This window comes from Pinus tabuliformis, chromosome 6 (assembly GCF_031772625.1).
Source record: "Pinus tabuliformis cultivar Carrire ecotype Pingquan chromosome 6, CPIR1, whole genome shotgun sequence".
In the NCBI taxonomy this organism is placed as follows: domain Eukaryota; kingdom Viridiplantae; phylum Streptophyta; class Pinopsida; order Pinales; family Pinaceae; genus Pinus; species Pinus tabuliformis.
In genome coordinates this window covers 873,353,457-873,370,047 of record NC_142292.1, presented here as the reverse complement: position 1 = coordinate 873,370,047, position 16,591 = coordinate 873,353,457, and the positions used below count along the sequence as shown (strand labels likewise).

The 16,591-nt window shown below is 31.6% G+C and overlaps 1 protein-coding gene across 1 annotated transcript in view; it reads right to left on the bottom strand.

Annotated features, from left to right (window-relative positions):
• LOC149261661 (MADS-box protein CMB1-like) overlaps nucleotides 1–15,604 on the bottom strand; it is a 195,724-nt gene extending 180,120 nt beyond the window's left edge. The window contains exon 1 of the mRNA XM_089370294.1: nucleotides 15,273–15,604. Coding sequence (XP_089226420.1) covers nucleotides 15,273–15,454 — 182 coding nt within the window. The 5' untranslated portion in view covers nucleotides 15,455–15,604. The remainder of the gene's footprint in view (nucleotides 1–15,272) is intronic.
• Nucleotides 15,605–16,591: the final 987 nt, after the last annotated feature.

Below are 16,591 nucleotides of genomic sequence, written 5' to 3'. Positions count from 1 at the left end.
CCCAACATTCCTTACAGTGAAGGAAATCCTTCATTTAATTTATCACATGCCATAATTATTAGGTTGCAAAATTGGCCTTATGATTGTCCTTAGCAACGCCGCATGTCATTGCCTCCCTTTGTGAATTTCATGTTTGAATTGTTATCAATTTCATAAATTTTCCTTCCTTTCCATTTCTTAGTAGTTCACTTAATGTACAAATCCTTTGGTAATTACCATGCACCTTCTTAATTTTTGTCCATCCCCACAATTTTAAAACTTCACTAAACTTTTTTTTTCCTTTTCTTTAGAATTCTCTTTATGTTAAGATAAATAAATAATTAAATCAACTTCCTCTTTCCTTTTTAGTCTATAATTTTTTTATACAATTTTTCCAAAATATATCTCGTTCTTTTACCCCATATATATATATTTAATAATATATAAATTTTAATATATATAAATTTTGAATAATATATAAATTTTAATAGTAAGATACCTTTAATACATTCTAATAAGCTATTTATTTATATTTTTCCATTATTTATAAACACATTTATAATTTTATTGTATGTATTTTTTTTACCTAAATTTAATATCTACTTTTAGTTTATTCTTGCATGTGACCGATTTACCAATAATGCTGACATTTCAGTGAACCACAATCCCTTTTTTGAAACTTTAAGGTTATTGACTCCCCGAAAAGGATTCTGGGTAGCAAGCTTATATGAGACCTTGCTTTCTTACACTCAAACCGTCAACCTAACTGAATCACTTTCTCGGAGAGACCTTTATGAACATTACCAACAATATTTAATAATATATAATATATATTATTATAGTATATATTTATAAACCATTATTGTTTAATTGTGATTCAAAATCACATTACAAAGCCTAAATGAACGGATTTTAATAGCTGCAGTTTGTTTTATGTTGTGGTGAGTTTTTTTATATAGTTTTGGGTTTAATTTGTGTAGAGTAGTAAAGATTTTTTGGAATCATAAATTTAAATTATAAATTTTTCATAATATGATTATTTTAGGTGTTTTTTTTAGGGTGTTGAAGTTATATATGCAATTAAAAATTTATTTTAAATCATAAGAATTAAAATTTGACAAAAAAAAAAGTTAATTCAAACAGAAAAAATCCAAAATTTAACATATTTAAATAAAATTATTTTAATATGATTATGGTTATGTTGATATTTCATAACTTTTCTTACGAAAGAATTTCATAGTCATAAACAAAAAAAAATAAAAATTCATAGCTCATTTTCTTTACTGGCTCACATTACAATCGAGTCTTCTTTTAAAATCAGATCACATTCGATTTAAACTCTTCGCTATTGAACTAATTACGATCCGGAAAATGTAATATACATATAGGATCCGGGTATTAATATGTGCTTTAAAAATGTTCCATTCAAACGGATACCTGAAGTTCGTTAAACCCATCTTCGCTACATGATTTGTCACGGAAGGAGATACCTGATTTAGTGTCACCATGCATAAGGTTAGTTCATAATGCGTCCAAATATTAAATGAAACCTTAGGTTATTGTCTTCACAGCGAATTAGGTTATTGTCTTCGGAAACTGAAATCGAGAGGACGATATAAAACCTAGAAAGGTTCCTCCCGCAATGAAGGTTCCGAGCCCGTTCCTCCCACAATCAAGTTCCTGCCACAATCAAGGTTCCGAGCCTGTTCACCTTTCCAAGGCTTTTTTCAAGCAAAGCCAGTGGTTTAGTATTATTGAATGATCAGGTCCCCCGCCCTTCTAGTCTCAGAGACGGTCTTCAAAAAAGTAAATGCTTACACTGTATGAGCGAAATGTAAGGAATTGGACGCAAATTAAGTGACAACGAACACGAAGCAGCTGGGGGTAACAATAATTTACGTTCACGTACTTTTATTGTTACACATCTTACTATTAATGTAAGCGCGTGAACCCTACGGGTGATTAACGGCAGTAAAATTTTTCAAACTCTGATTAATGACAGCAAAAAATTTCAAGCCCTACCATGGGAGCATGGAAGCTGTCTTTGTCTACAATTGATTATCATTGGCTTGAGCTTTGAGAAATATATCTCATCATCTTCCAATATATTATAATAGAAAACCAAACTACCAACTCTCGATTAGGGTTTGGTTTGGATGCAATTACCGGTGACTCTGGATAATGAAGCTAGACCCACCCTTGAACACTGAAAATTCGAAAGAAGGATTGAGATAATAAGATGCATTAAAAATCACGGATACTTATTTACAACCGTATAAATTGCATTCCAAAACAAAAATTGTGCATTCCATGCCGTAAAAGTTGCGATCCTCGTCGTTTTTTTTTATTGAGTTGAGAAACCGTGCAACCAAGCCTTATGAACTTTTTACTGCAATATCTTCTCTTTTCTGTGTTTTCAAAGGGATTGACTAAATACTTATTTGATTAAATAACGTTAATTTCTTTTGTTATCAGTTACTGCATTATCTTCTCTTTTCTAAGTTTGCAAAGGGATTGAGTAAATACTTATTTGATTCAACAACGTTAACTTCTTTTGTGGAAACCTAGACATTTAAGACTAAACAACTTGAAATAGACTTATTTCTACGTTCTACATAGCACTGATTTGAAGTGAAATATTAGATAACTGAGGGAGAGATTTGTATTTTTTTATAATTTTTTAGATTTATATTTTATATAGATATATAATATTATATATATATATATATATATATAATATAATTGGTTTGGTATAATGATTTGGAGAGTTCTGTGGAACATCTTTGAGTTGTTTGATATTTTATTGGAGATTTGAGAATGTGTTTGATTCTCTACAATATTTTAAATATATTTAAAAAAATGAAATATTTTTATTTTATTTTTTGGATCAATTTTGGAGATATTTTAGGTGTGTATATTTATTTTTGAACATGTATATTGATGATCGGATAATATGATTAATTTAGACCATCTACTTTTTGTTATTATATTAAATTTATATATTTGCTAAAAGTTACAACATTAAACCTATGGTTTATAGGGTTTAGATTTGACTTTGCATTCATTTAACTAATTTACTTCTGGTAACAATGGCACATTAAGAAATATCTTTCATGTAAGAAAACATGAAATTCAGTATTTCAAAGGGTTGATTCTCATGGATGTTGCTCTTGTTTCCTTTTATGGATTCATGAAAGTTGTTACATATTTTACATGGGATTCTAGGAGTCATTCAAGTCTAGCTTTTCCACCATACCAATCTCAAGTTTTGTGAAAACATTGACACAATAATGACTCAGATTGGGTATCATCATATGTTTTAATAATCCCTATTCAATAGCTTTCTTAATTGAAAATATAAAGTTAGCCTATACAAAACCAATATATTTTATAGTGGTTTCACCATAGTTATAAAAATATAAAACCAACCGAGAAGGGAAGACATTTTATGATGAATAAAAGTCAATATAAAGATAGTATTTTGTCTCATACATCTTTTATCGATTTTATTTCAAATTCAAAATGTTTACCCTTAATTTTCCTAAAACTAAATTACATTTTGTTTATGTCTATGGATGAGAATGTGATTATATCATTTTTTTTTTTTAATTTCATAACCTTTTTTCACAATGATATAAATTTATTCCCCTAAACTAAATGAAACAAATAAGAAGTATTCAATAATGTTTGACTTTCAGTGTTGCGAATATTTAAGGTTTGGATGTTACATAATCATTTTGATAAAACTCCCTAGGATTTCTTATCAATAATTTTGAGATCTAAAATCAATAAAATAAGTTAAATGAAACAAAACCAATATTAAATAACATCTCTTACTTATATAATCACTAACCTAGATTTACCTTAAACCTAAATCCATTGAACAAGAATGTTTTTTTGAAATGTAATTTATAATATATATTTATACTTGATCTTCTTTTGGTACATCATAAATTCAAAGTAAAGATAAATCTAGTTAATTTAATAGTTTTAGATGTTTTTCATAAAGTAAGAAAAATTAATTAATATATATGTGTACAAAAATTGGATTATTTGTGTCTAGGAAATGGGTGCACATATTTTTGGGTTACACTTGTCTTAAGTAAAGATATTTTGGAATCACAAATTTGAATTATAAATTTTTCATAATATCAGTGTTTTAGGTGGTTTTCTGACTGTTAAATCTATATATGCAATTAAAAACATATATTTTAGACAACACCAATTAAAATTTGGCCTGGAAAAAAATACCTCATTCAAACCAAACAAATCCAAAGTTTAACATATTTAAATAACATTATTCTAATATGGTTATGGCTATAGTTCATAACTTTGTTTACGCAAGAATTTCATAGTCATAAAAAAAATTTCATAGCTCATTTTCTTTACTCGCTTACAATACAATTGAGTCTTCTTTTATAACCAAATCGCATTGGATTTAAACTCTTCGCTATTCAACTATTACGATTCGGAAAATGTAATATACATATAGGATGTAGGGTATTGATATGTGCTTTAAAAATGTTCCATTCAAATGGATACTTAAAGTTCGTAAAACCCATCTTCGCTACATGATTTGTTACGGAAGGAGATACCTGATTTAGTGTCACCATGCATCAAGTTAGTTCATAATGCTGCCAAAATATTAAATGAAACCTTAGGTTATTGTCTTGACAGCGAATTAAGTTACTGTCTTCGGAAACTCAAATCGAGAGAACGATATAAAACCTAGAAAGGTTCTTCCCACAATCAAGGTTCCGAGCCTGTTCACCTTTCCAAGGCTGAAAGGTTCCGCCCACAATCAAGGTTCCGAGCCTGTTCACCTTTCCAAGGATTTTTTCAAGGGAAGCCAGTGGTTTAGTATTATTGAATGATCAGGTCCGCCGCCCTTCTAGTCTCGGAGACGGTCTTCAAAAATGTAAATCCTTCTTACACTGTATGAGCGAAAATAAGGAATTGGACGCGAATTAAGTGACAACGAACACGAAGCAGCTGGGTAACAATGATTTACGTTCACGTACTTCTATTGTTACACATCTTACTATTAATGTAAGCGCGTGAACCCTGCGGGTGATTAACGGAATTAAAAATTTTCAAACTCTGATCAATGACAGCAGAAAATTTGAAGCCCCACCATGGGAGCATGGAAGCTCTGTCTTTGTCTACAATTGACTCTCATTGGCTAGAGGTTTGAGAAATATATCTCATGATCATACAATATACTATAATGGAAAACGAAACTACCAACTCTCGATTAGGGTTTGGTTTGGATGCAATTACCGGTGACTTTGGATAATGAAGCTAGACCCATCCTTGAACACTGAAAATTCGAAAGAACGATTGAGATAATAAGGTGCATTATAAATTACGGATGGTTATTTGCAACATTATAAGAGGCATTCCACAACAAAAATTGTGCATCCCATGCCGCAAAAGTTGCGATCCTCGGCGCTTTTTTTTTATTGAGTTGAAAAACCGTGCAACCAAGCGTTATGAACTATTTACTGCAATATCTTCTCCCTTCTATGTTTTCAAACGTATTGACTAAATACTTATTTGATTAAGTAACGTTAATTCCTTTTGTTATAATTTACTGCATTATCTTCTCTTTCCTAAGTTTGCACAGGGATTGAGTAAACAGTTATTTGATTGAACAACGTTAACTTCTTTTGTGGAAACTTAGACATTTAAGACTAAACAACTTCAAATAGAACTATTTATACGTTGTACATGCTACTGAATAACTGAGGAATTTTTATTTTTAGATTATATATATATATATATATATATATATATATATATAATTTTGTTTTTTTTTAAAGATATTTCACTTTTATTTATAATTTGTTTGGTTTGATGATTTGGAGAATTTTACGGAACATCTCTAACGCGTTTGATATGTTATTGGAGACTTCAGAATGTGTTTGATGTTTCACCTCATTTTAAATATATTTCAAAAACAGTGAAATATATTTTTGCTATTTTTTGGACCAATTTTGGGGATATTTGAGATATATATATTTATTTTTGAACATAGATAACAGGATTAATTTAGAACTTTTTGTTGTTAGTATATTAAATTTATATATTTGGTAAAAGTTACAATTTTAAACCTATGGTTTATAGGGTTTAGATTTGAGTTTGCATTGATCTAACTAATTTACCTCTAGTAACAATGGCACACTAAGAAATATCTTTGGTGTAAAAAACATGAAATTCAGTATTTCAAAGGGTTTATTCTCATGGATGTTACTCTTGTTTCCTTTCATAGATTGATATAACTTGTTACATATTTTACATAGGATTCTAGGAGTCATTCAAGTCTAGTTCTTCCACCATACCAATCTCAAGTTTTGTGAAAACATTGAAATAATAGTGACTCAGATTGGGTATCATCACATGCTTTAATAATCCGTATTTGATACATTTTTTAATTGAAAATATAAAGTTAGTCTCTATACAAAACCAATATATTTTATAGTGGTTTCACAATAGGTATAAAAATATAAAACCAACCTAGAAGGGAAGGCATTTTATGATGAAGAAATGTCAGTATAAAGATAGTATTTTGTGTGATAGTATTTTGTCTCATACATATTTTATCCATCTTATTTCAAATTCTAAAGGGTTACCCTTAATTTTCCTAAAAGTAAGCTACATTTTGTTTATGTCTAGGGATGGGAATGTGGTTATATCAAATGTTTTTTTTTTTTTTAATTTTGTAACCCTTTTCACAATGATATAAATTTATTCCCCTAAACTAAATGAAACTCAAACAATATTCAATAATTTTTTATTTTCAATGTTCCAATATTTAAGGTTAGGATGTTACATAATCATTTTGATATAAACTCCCTAAGATTTCTTATGAATAATTTTGAGATCTAAAATCAATAAAATAAGTTAAATGAAACAAAACCAATATCAAATAACATCTCTTACTTATATAATCACTAACATAGATTTATCTCAAACCTAAATCCATTGAGGATGAGAAATGTTTCCTTGAAATGTAATATACATACATATATATATATATATATATATATATATGAAATCTTCTTCTCGTATTTCATAAATTCAAGCTAGAGATAAATCTAGTTAATTTAATAGTTTTAGATGTTTTTCATAAAGTAAGAAAAACTAATTAACATATATGTGTACGAAAATTAGATTATTTGTGTCTAGGAAATGGGTGCACATTTATGTAGGTTTCCATTCTTAAAGATTCAAAACCCACAAATTAGAATAATTTCTTACATTCTTTTGTCATTTAATTCCGCATTGGAAAAAAAATGTTAATTTAAGTTTAAATTTAACTTTATCAAGATTTGTATTCTTCCACACAACAACTAACTCTCTTAACACTTTTAACATCTAATTTTTTCCAAAGAAATTTAATCATATTTTAAATAATTTCAATTAAATATATTAAAATTATTTTGTAATATTAAAATATAAAATTATTAAAAAAAACAATTAATATATTTTAATATTAATATACAGTGGCCTATCTATTACCTAGGTGTTTTTGATGACTTTGATACCTCTGAATCTACTTTTTATAACTACTCAAATCATAAATTACTATACAATAACTTACATTTCCTAACAAATATAATTATAATACCTTTCTTTTAACATCTCTATATAATTATAATACTTTTTTTTAACATCCCTAAAATTAAAGTAGATAGGTTACTCTTTTAAACTAATTCATCACTAAATTAAATGTCTCAATTTGTCATTCTAATGATCAGATTTAACATATTTATATAATAATTTGTTTTGTTATCACTTAAAATAATTATAATGAAAATTTCATATGTGATTATAATTTTTTTTATTTATAGCTAAATTTCAAAGTTCTTCATGTTTTATTAATTCTCTAAAATGTTCCGATGGAAATTTGATTTAATATTTTTAGTTATTAAATATTAAAATTTAAAATCAAATTAACATGATAACATTTTGAAAATAAAGAAGAAAATATTAAAATTTTGTAAATATAACCGAAAATATCTTTATATAAATTGCTCTTAAATAATTTATTAATTAATTAATATTGTTAATCATTCAATACTATTTATAAAGTTTTTTATATCGTATTATTAAATGTAAGTAAATATTTTCTTGTAAAAATATTATTGGAAAAAATTATAGCTTATGTCTGTGTTTATATTTAAATATGATATTTTAAATTGTATTAAATATTATTTATAAAATTTATATTAGTTAATTTGTATAGAGTTCATATATTTTAAATTCAAATATTATGAAAAAATAAGAATAAAAGTTAAATGTGAAAATTAGAAAAACAGTTCTCAAAACACCAAAATTTAATCCAGATACAATGTGTTGTTCAATGTTCTCCCAATCCTTATATTAACGTTGCGTTATTATTTTTTTGTCCAATACACCCTCATCCTATTCAATGCTACAAACACCGTCACCTTACTCCTTGTTACACGCGAATCAATGTTACAAACGCTGATGAGAAGGAATAGCCGTAATCTAAGAAGGCTGAGGCTGAGGCTGAGGCTGAGGAGTTGTTCCGAAACTTATGGAAATTTTAGTTATATTTAGAGAAAATTGAGTAAGGATTTTTGTAAATCCACACTATAATTGTTAAATTTCAAAATTTTAAGTGTTTCAAATGTTGTTGATGGTGGTGAATCTGTTTCCACAATCAAAAACACGATTCAAACACTGCATTTACAAGATTGTTTGAAATTTTTTTACCCAAATTCCTACCACTTTTAACCGTCTACTGAACTCAATATTAGACATTTAAATATGTTTAAAGCAATGTCCCCTACTCCCCCAGTTCATCCTACCTTACCCAACCAAATACTCCCCCGCCCTCACCGTAATCGAGTACAATGTCCAACAGTTAGATAAATTACTCTTTCATTTAATGTATGGACTAACCAAACAGAACTCAACATAGATCTGGAAAAAACCTGTACCTATCATTAATAATTTCTGAAGTAATTTATTGTTTGCCCATTCGCTATCATTGGCTGTTCTTCACAGGCATTGGTCAAAGAAAAGTCAACCTAAGCAGAAAATTTCTCAGAACGTTGACCACCATGCTTGACATCAAACCCGAAACAAACCGCACAGAAATAGATATCTTATGGTCCCAGAGCTGGCAGATAGAACTAATGAATAACTACCTAAGTTATTGTCTTTCGAACTGTATTTGAACGATCTAACCCCTCGAAAGGCTCATCCGGTGCGTAATGTACCGACCATGTTCACTGTTCAGAGTTTAATCAAGGAGAATCAGCAATATGATCAGGCCGTGAGGAATAATGTTTAATTAGTTATGTAAATTGCTATTTTGTGTTCTCTGTAAAATTTAGGCAGCAAATTGTTAGGCTGGAAAGTGCTGGAAATTCACTATAATGCTACTAGATTTGTTTCAGAGTTAATTAGCTATAATGCCAGTAGATTTGTTTCAGAGTTGATTTTAGTGATAATTTTACTATATAAAAATGTAGTTAACGGTTCAATTAATATATGAGATTGGGAGCAATTTTTAGGTCACACAGTAACTGTGTCTTATTTGTTTTATTTTTTAATATGTATTTTTTTTCATAGTATTGTTGGCTTATCAGTTGGCTGGAAATAAGTCATTTCATATTCTACAATTGGTCTCCGAGCAGGTAAAATTGTTTTGGGTTGAAGTTGTATTGTTGGAATTTCGCCAAAGTTAATCATGTCAAATTCTAACCAGATGCTAATTCTAGAATTTGATGGGAACGATTATACATTTTTTATTCGAAAAGATTTGTGAGAGATTGTTGAATGATATGAAGAGCTAGCTGATTGGAATGCCCTTACAACCAATGAAAGAACAAAAAGAAAGGAAGCAAGGAAGAAGAATGCTCAAGCTTTGTTTCACATTCAGATAGCTCTTGATAAGAGCTTATTTCCAAGAAAGGAAGCAAGGAAGAAGAATGCTCAAGCTTTGTTTCGCATTCAGATAGCTCTTGATAAGAGCGTATTTCCAAGAATATCAAGAGTAAAAACTACCAAAGTTGCCTAGGAGATTGTACAAGAACCTAACCAAGGTAGTGATCAAGTTAAGGTGGTCAAGCTTCAAACATTGAAGTGAGAGTTCGAGAATTTGAAGATGCAAGAAGCTGAAAGCGTGAGTGACTATTGTGTGAGAGTCAAAGATGTGGTCAGTAAAATGGCTACACTTGGAGAAGCTGTAAGTAATGAAGCTTTAATTAAAAAAGTATTGAGATCTTTAACACATAGATGGAATCATGTTGCAATAATCATGGAAGAAAGTAAGGATTTGAAAAAACTACAGTTTGATGAATTGGTTGGATCTTTGATGTCTCATGAAGAAAGATTGAAGGAAACTTTTGAAGGTGTAGAGAAAGCTTTTTCTTCTAGATTACAAATTACAAAGAATGAAGATGCAAGTAGCAGCAATACCAGAAGCGATCAAGGTCATGGTAAATAGCAAAGCCAAAATTATTCTAGAGGTAGAGGATGAGGTGGCTCAAGTGGAAGAGGTAGTTTCAGAGGAAGAGGTAGAGGTAGATTTGATAAGAGAAATGCTCAATGTAACTATTGTAAGAGGTATGGCCTCTTTGAAAGAGAATGCAGATTGAAAGAAGGTAAAAAAGCTAATTATTCTCATGAAAGTGCTGAGTATCTTTCAAATCATTTATTTTTACCTTATGCCAAGGTGAAAATACTAGTAAAGATGTTTGGTACCTAGACTCTGGATGCTCTAACCATATGATAGGGAATGAGAAGTTGTTTTCAGCAAAGGATGGAAGTTTCAAATCCAAGATCCAGCTTAGTGATGATAAATCATTGGAGGTTGTTTCCAAAGGAGCTATAGAGGTCCAAACAAAAGAAGGTATAAAGAGTATTCATGACATTTATTATACTCCACAATTGAAGCATAATTTGTTGAGTGTTGGGCAACTATCTGAGAAAATTATAAAGTAGTCTTTGAAAATAAGACATGTACTATCTATGATAAGAATAAGGGAAATAGGGTGATCACTGTTGTGCCTATGACAAGAAATAGGATGTTTCCCTTGAGGTTTGATGAACATAACAACAATCTTGCAAATATGGCTTATGAAGATTCAAGTTGGTTATGGCATCTCAGGTATGGGCATTTAAATTTTCAGAGTTTGAAGTTTCTAACCTCACATGCATTAGTTTTTGGTTTGCGTAAGGTAGAAGAGCATAAGGAGGCTTGTGAAGGATGTGCTAAAGGAAAGCATGCAAGGGAAAGGTTTCCAAAGGGCAGTGCCTGGAGGGCTCATCGCCCACTTCAGCTTGTTCATTCAGACATATGTGGTCCTATGCAAACTAATAGTTTGGATAAGTCATCATATTTCGTCACTTTTATTGATGATTAGTCATGAAATTGTTGGGTATATTTTCTGAAGGCCAAAAGTGAAGCCCTGGATACATTCAAGAAGTTCAAAGCCCTTGTAGAAAATTAAAGAGGGTGCAAGATCAAATGTTTGTGAACTGACCATGGAGGAGAATTCTGCTCAAAAGCTTTTCAAAGTTATTGTGATATGAATGGCATTAGGAGGCAGCGTACTACAATATACACACCCCAACAGAATGGCATAGCTGAAAGAAAAAATTGTACTGTGGTTGAAATGGCAAGATGCATGTTACAAACTACGAGATTGAGCAACTCTTTTTGGGGAGATGTCGTTGCTACAGCAGTGTACATCCTCAACCGTAGCCCCACCAATGCACTACAAAATATGAGTCCTTATGAAGCTTTGTATGGGAAAAGGCCTAACGTTAATCATTTCAAAGTTTTTGGTTGTTTGGCTTATGTGCATGTACCTAATCAAAATAGAAAAAAGTTAGATGCAAAGAGTGACTTATGTATTTTTATTGGGTATAGTGAGACAAGCAAGGGTTATAAATTGTATAATCCTCTAAATAACAAGCTTATTGTCTCAAGAGATGTAATTATTGATGAAGGGGAAGTTTATGGTCATCAAAAAGGCCATGTTAACAAGACAAAATCTGTTTTGAATGATGATGTAATTGTTGATAATAGTCATGAGCAGCCAACTAATGTTTCTGTAACTAGTGGCTTAACTCCACCAAGCAGCCCTTCATCAATTTCTTCAACATCAAGTTCAAGTCCAACTTCTTCTCCAAGTTCTACATAGAAGCTATGAAGATTGAGTGATATTTATCAGAGGAGTGCAAGTCAAGCACATGAAGAAAGCCCAATAGGTGAGATAGTCAATTTTGTTTTATTAGCCAAGGCGAATTTGAACCATTATGTTTTGAAGATGCATGTACTAATGAGGTTTGGATGCAAGCCATGCAAGAAGAGATGGATTCCATACAAAGGAATGACACATGGAAGTTGATAGAGCCTCCATATGACAAGAAAAATATTGGCACCAAATGGGTCTATAAGACTAAATATAACAGTGCTGGGAGTGTTGAAAGGCACAAAGCAAGATTAGTTGCTAAAGGATTCACACAGAAGAATGGAATTGATTATGAAGAGACATTTGCACCAGTAGCAAGACAAGAGACCATTAGAATGTTGATTTCATTAGCTGCATAGAAAAAGTGGAGCACACATCATATGGACGTGAAAAGTACCTTCTTGAATGGGTACTTAGAAGATGAAGTATATGTGGAGCAGCCATAGGGCTTTGAAGTGGAAGGAAAGGAGAGTAATTTCTATAAGTTGAAGAAGGCTTTGTATGGTCTCAAGCAAGCACCAAGAGCGTGGTATGCAAGGATTGATGGATACTTTCAGCAAAATGGCTTCCAGAGAAGTAAGAGTGATCCTATCCTTTACTACAGACAAGAGGGTATTGATATTTTAATCATAAGTTTGTATGTTGATGATCTATTGTATATGGGTAGTAGTTCTAAGATGAATGATAAATTCAAAGTTGCTTTGATGAATGAATTTGAGAGGAAAGATCTAGGCATCATGAAATATTTTCTAGGAATGGAGGTTTATTAAAGTAAGGATAAGATTTTCATTTGTCAGACAAAGTATGCAGAGGATATGCTAAATAAATTTGATATGCTTGATTGTAATCCATCCCCTACTCCAAGTTCTCATGGAGAGGTGTTATGTAGAGATGATGGTGTCGATTTAGTTGATGAGAAAACTTGCTTGATATTTCTAACCCACACAAGGCCTGATATTACATATTCAGTTTCACTTGTTTCAAGGTATATGCCAAATCCATCTCAAATACATATGAAGGCAGCGAAGAGGATTTTAAGGTATGTGAAAGGCACTCTAAATTTTGGTATTCATACTACTCTTTTGAAAAGTTCAATCTTGTTGGATTTAGTGATTCAGATTGGGGAGGTAGTCTTGATGACTGTAAGTCCACATTTGGAAATTGTTTCTCTTTTGGTTTTAGTTTGATCACATGGAGCTCAAAAAAACAAAGCATTATTGCCCTCTCATCCACAGAAGTGGAGTATGTTGCAGTTACCTCAGCAGGTACACAAGCTCTTTGGCTCAAAAAAATTTTGGAAGAAATTGGAGAAAAACAAATTCAACCTACAGTAATTTATTGTGATAATGTAAGTGCCATCAAGTTAGCAAAGAATCAGTTCATTACAGCAAGACAAAACATTGCATTTTGACCTGAAATATCACTTCATTAGAGATTGGGTGCAGAAGAAGGATATTGAATTGAAGCGTATAAATACTCAACATCAACTAGTAGATATCTTCACCAAAGCAGTTGCAAAAGATCAGTTTTTGGCATTACGAGATAAGATAGTAAATCCTCATTAATCATTAAGGGGGAGTGTTGAGAATAATGCTTAATTAGTTATGTAATTTGCTATTTTGTGTTCTCTATAAAATTAAGGTAGCAAATTGTTAGGTTGGAAAGTGCTGGAAATTAGCTGTAATGCCAGTAGATTTGTTTAAGAGTTGATTTTAGTAATAATTTTACTATATAAGAATGTAGTTAATAATTCAATTAATATATGAGATTTGGAGCAGTTGTATTTTACTGTGTTTTATTTGTTTTTTTTATATGTATTTTTTTTCATAGTATTGTTGGCTTATTAGTTGGTTGGATATAAGTCATTTCATATTCTACAACCCATCCACCTATTTTCAGTTCAACTGGATAAAAATGTAAATGCTTATACGGTATACGGTATGTCCAAAATGTAGAGAATTGGGCACAGATCGAGGGAGGATGAACAGGAAGAGTCATCTCCATACTTTTTCCTCATACATAGTTCTACTGCTAAACCCCTTACTCCGCTGCTGCGAGCGGGCAAGCCTTGCTGTCGATTCATGAGAGTAAAAATTCTCAAACCCTATCATGACCCTTTGCCTACAGCTGACTATTACTGGCAGTTAAAGATCGAGAATAAATTTAATTAGTTCAGTAACCAATTGTAAAACTCTCACACTGAGTATGTAATGGGGTCACATACTAATGGATTATAATCAATAACAAATAACAAATTTTCGTTATGGATATGTTCACACTAATCATTTTCTTACCATTGCCTAATTTTTCTTTTTCCCGCCTTGTCCTAAAAGTTGCATTATTTATACTGTAGAAGATGTGACGTTGAAACTTCAATGATTATTGTAGATGCAGTTAGTTTTTAATGATTTGTTTGACAGTTTACATTCACTTTTTCTTGTTTTGGGTATGGATGGGAAAATGACCATAAGCATTCAGACACTGTTTTATAAACTACACTCATTTTTTGGGCTGCGGGGATTAATGGCAGAATGACAAATAGATTGACCGATAGATTTTATAGCAGTATCGTAATCCATTATTTTTAAAATTTTGAATGGAAATATAATCCTATGTAAATAACCTATCAATTAGGGTTTGATTAAGAATGTGATTAGGGTTTCTTAGGGAATGTGAAATTAAATCAAGAACGAAGCTAACGCAGCGTATCGTTGAAAATTATGTGAAAATAAAGATCAGAAGTTATTATATAGAGATAAAATCGGCATAAAACCATCGTAATCTTGGATTTATCAAACAATTAAAACAAATTTAAAAACCCATATACAAACCTCTCACTGTAAGGCATGAAGAAAGACGAAAGGCATACAATATATCGGATTTGCACTTGTTGGTATGGTAGATCCCAATATGTGAAAGTACTCTGCATTTGCTGATTAACCTGCCTGTACGGACATCCTAATTTGTATTTTTTAATTAAAACCATCCAGTTACTCTTACGTGTGTGTCAATGTGTAAGAGATCGGGAGAACAGGGCAAAGGTTCGTAGGGAGGTACCTGGAACTGGCGAAGTCGTACAGTTTGCCTCTGTTGGAGAAGACGATCAAGGCCACTTCCGCGTCGCACAGGATTGACAGTTCCGACGCCTTCTTTTTCAGTCCGTTTCGCCTCTTTGAAAAAGTTACCTGACAATTGATTTTGTTTTCGATCTTCCTCAGCTGGACTCGACCTCGCCCCATCTCAAACAGGCCCTTGCGACTACAAGTACTTTATCGTTCTCTTTCTGAACCTCGCTCGCCCTCTCTCTCTGAAAGAAGACACGATAAGGTCTGTTGGAGTTGACCCTGTTCACGCCGCGGCAATGGCGTAAATGACTTTCTCGATTTCGATCGTACTCACAGGGTATTTCTGCGAAGCATACCAATGTGGGTAGTTTCTATTGCGCTGTTGCTTATGAGTTTTTTCAAGACAAACTCGCTGACGAGCGACAAAGTTTGGATTTGTTTAATTTTTGCTTACAAATCCGTGCGCATGTTAGTGGTTGGGGTGAGCGTTAGAAAACCGCCCATCAAATAGATGATCGCCATGTCAAGTAGAAGTTTGCATATCTTTTTCTTGCACTCCATGGTGAACAAGATCCGATGCTCCATAATTCATGGTGCATTGTCAGTTCTCGTAAAACCCTACCGATATGGTATTTTTTATTATTATTTGGAGCCTATTTTATTGTTATTTGGACCTTTATTGTTATTGTCGTGGTGATGGTCAATCATGTCCACACAATTTACAATTGTTTAATGATGGAGCGGTCTTGGGGCTCAAGATGCGAGCAGCACAAGAATCCCAAAGGCTAAGATAAGGTCTGAGACATTGTTTAATGCGTTAATTAATTAAAAAAACTTCCATGGTGTACGATCGTATTGAGCAAGTGGGGAGGACGTGCAATGCTGATTATAATTTCTCATTACTAAGTATACCTTTTGTATCAAGGAAATAACCTAATAACCTATACATCGGTGATGTTTTATATAAAGTAATAACTAATAAGCTCCCTCTTTAGTTTGAAATGTTAGATATCATTTTGGGATTCAACTGCGTTAAGTAAGTCATTCACGTATGTCCATTTCCATGAGAGGTAGTCGTAACTGACTAATTTCTCATGATTTTTGAATAGTTCACTTAGCGAGGTAGTCGTAACTGACTAATTTCTCATGATTTTTGAATAGTTCACTTAGCACTCATTGCATCATGATTTTTGAATAGTTCACTTAGCGAGGTAGTCGTAACTGACTAATTTCTCATGATTTTTGAATAGTTCACTTAGCACTCATTGCATCATGATTTTTGAATAGTTCACTTAGCGAGGTAGTCGTAAC